We start from the raw sequence: 3,244 nt of genomic DNA, 5'->3' as shown, positions 1-3,244 counted from the left end.
TTCTTGCAGTCAATAGCAAATGACTGATAAAATGCAAAAGCAGAAATGCTTGCACACTTTATTAAACAATTTTATTAAAATGTTGAGTTATTTAAATAGGGAACATTTCCGTCAGCTCTACATTTTACATAAAACAAAAGATTGTCTTAATTCCTCTTCGAATAGCAGAATTAACTTGACTAGCAATTAAGTTTGATTAGTTAATTGATATCTATTAACGTCACTCGCCTCCAGAAGAAGGACTGCGCGAGCACTTCCGCCGTGAAAGCAGTCTTGGGGGCTCGTGGTTGGAGGGGCCGTCCGGTCCTCGAGCATCTGGGTGGTGTTCTCCCAGCACGTGCCTCCACCTGCCGTACAGGAAGGCTGTGCAGAATGTCCGATGTGATGACGTCGGCCAGCGGAGAGAGCCTGGGGCTTGAAGCCGGCCTTTAGGGCCAGGGACTGGGGCACGCACGGAGCCATCGATCCGGCCGGAGGAGGAGACCCGCGGTGAAAGAAAAATGTAGTCAAGAAAGTCACTTTATCGCCTTAATACATCCACTTTATTTAAAAAAAAATATTTTTTTTATCTCAAGTAAAAAAAATATTAAATGTGTGTTAAAAATAAAAACAAGTGACATTGGAAAGCTAACGAATAAATACGAGTTAAAATGTTAAATTTTAATTAGCGATTTAATATGTTGCTAAATCGTTGTTGGAGCACGTGTGTGTGATGTGAATGAGAGAGGTTTGTTTTTCACGGTTTATATAGCCTCTGGTCTGTCTGTCGTGTAATAAGCTGCTAATCACCTCCTACAACATTGTTCTGGGGGAAGGAGGGGTAGAAAGTGTGTGTGTGTGTGTGCGTGCGTGCGTGCGTGAGAGAGAGAGAGAGAGAGAGAGAGAGAGAGAGAGAGAGAGAGAGAGAGAGAGAGAGAGAGAGAGGGAGAAAGAGAGAGAGTTCTCACCACGCGCTCCTGGCAGGCTCCCCTCCACGGCTGTGGGACTGCCCCAATATATTTCACATCATTACAGGGGAGCGAGATGGCAGGTCAGCCCCCCGCCCCCCCCCCCGCTACCAGAAATTATCAGTCGCGACTCGTGAGATTCCCACATTTGGAGGAATTTGCGGTTTCGCCCTGTGAAGGTGAGCGATCTTCTTGATCACTTGGCGTCTTGCGCCCCTGCTTGCAGGTAAATTGTAAAAAAAAATAATTGTGCCGACAGCACGTGAAAACCAAGTTTTTATAAACAAATTATTTAATAGTTAGTGATTAGGGGTAATAATAATAATATATAACACGAATTCTTAATAGCTACAACCTTTTTGCGCTCCCTTTACCACGCCCACTTTTAGCCAATTGACATGAATACACACACACAAACACACACAGAGACACATGCCTTCACACACACACGCACACACGCACGCACTCACACACACGCACACACACACACGCACACACACGCACAAGCACACACCTGATCTCCCTGCCAAAATGTCAGCCTGTGTAGGCGAAACCTGCGGCCGACCAACCAGCAGACAGATTTATATAGTGCTGCTGGTCGCAGTTAAACATAAGATTTCGCCTACTGCTTCTTAACTATATCCCAACAATCAAAGCTTTTTATTATATATATATATCACTTTGGTAATATAAATATAAAGGTAAAAGGCTATAAAGTGGGCATATGTGGCGCAGAATTATATATGCGGAGAAAATGTTATATATAGTAAATAATGTTCTACAAATAGACAGTAGGTCAATATCATATTATGTTGGTCCAGAGAGAGAATTTGTGTGAGTCAGGCGGTTAGATGGCAACATAAATGGTGACAGTATACCTGTAGAGTCACATCTTTCTGCATCTTACAGTAAATAGTATTGTCTATAAACGTTCTTTCTTTCTTTCTTTCTTTCTTTCTTTCTTTCTTCTTTCTTTCTTTCTTTCTTCTTCTTTCTTTCTTTCTTTCTTTCTTTCTTTCTTTCTTTCTTTCTTTCTTTCTTTCTTTCTTTCCTCTAGGACTATTTGATTTGTCCTCTTCTGCAGTGATTATAACTGCTAAATAATCACTGTGTGTGTGTGTGTGTGTGTGTGTGTGTGTGTGTGTGTGTGTGTGTGTGTGTGTGTGTGTGTGTGCGTGCGTGTGTGTCTTGTGGAAACAGTGGAAAATGAAGAGGAGCTCGCACTGAAAGAGAGTGAGTGACGGCGCGGGAAACCAGATTAGAGAACTTTACCGCCAGAACAGCTGCCATCTCTCCATCCATCCATCCCTCCGCCTCTCTCTCCCTCCATCACCTCCTCCTCCTTCTCTCCGTCAACAGGATTACGGCGACACACCGAGTCTGATCTGTATTTATGAGACTTGAAACATTTATTGTCGCCACTCAAAAGACTCTTCAGTTGACGTCGTTAGAATAATTGCGCGAGCCGCGCGCGCGCACACACGCACACGCACACACACACACTGACACACACACACACACACACACACACACACACACACACACACACACACACACACACACACACACACACACACACACACACACACACAGTGATTATTTAGCAGTTATAATCACTGCAGAAGAGGACACATGTAGCATGTAGCATCTATGGAACCTCAACAAAATCACAGGAAAATCTACCTTAATTGATTCTTCTTTTTCTTTTCTTTTTTTTTAGAATGCTCACCATTTTAAAGAATTGTTTTCAACATAGGTTACAATATGCCGTTTGTACATGGGTATCAAGAAGCTTCCAAAGCGGTTATAAAAAAATATAACATAATTTGCGATATTAAAAATATAGGCCTAATAAAAATAAGACTGCATGGTAGAAATAATAATAATAATATAACAACAACAATAATAATAATAATAATAATAATAATAATAATAATAATAATAATAATAATAATAATAATAATAATAATAATAATAATAATAATAATAATAATAACGATAATAATATATAGCTACGCATATACAACTGCAACATGAATGAGCTACTAGATCACTATAATTAATACCCTAAAATGAAAACATCTTAAGATGAAATATGGTGAAGACAGGCTAGGCGGTGTATAGTAGTATAGTATAGTATAGTATAGTATAGTATAGTATAGTATAGTATAGTATAGTATAGTGCAGGCAGTCTAAATACATCTATCCGGCGTAATTCGATTTTTTAGATAAATTAGAATTTATTTGTCTCGAACTAGAAACAACCAAGCCAACCAAGCCATAATAAATAATAATAA

At 39.9% G+C, this 3,244-nt stretch overlaps 1 protein-coding gene across 1 annotated transcript in view; it reads right to left on the bottom strand.

The window, feature by feature from the left end:
- LOC311223292 (PR domain zinc finger protein 12-like) overlaps positions 1–462 on the bottom strand; it is a gene marked incomplete at both ends in the record, with an annotated part of 23,801 nt that extends 23,339 nt beyond the window's left edge. Inside the window, 4 exon segments of the mRNA XM_084308085.1 lie at positions 225–284; positions 287–361; positions 363–398; positions 400–462. Of these exon segments, the coding sequence (XP_084164211.1) occupies positions 225–284; positions 287–361; positions 363–398; positions 400–462 (234 nt within the window).
- Between the last annotated feature and the right edge of the window lie 2,782 nt (positions 463–3,244).

This window comes from Notolepis coatsorum (assembly GCF_963971535.1).
Source record: "Notolepis coatsorum genome assembly, chromosome: 2".
In the NCBI taxonomy this organism is placed as follows: Eukaryota; Metazoa; Chordata; class Actinopteri; order Aulopiformes; family Paralepididae; genus Notolepis; species Notolepis coatsorum.
This window is presented reverse-complemented; position numbering and strand designations above follow the sequence as displayed.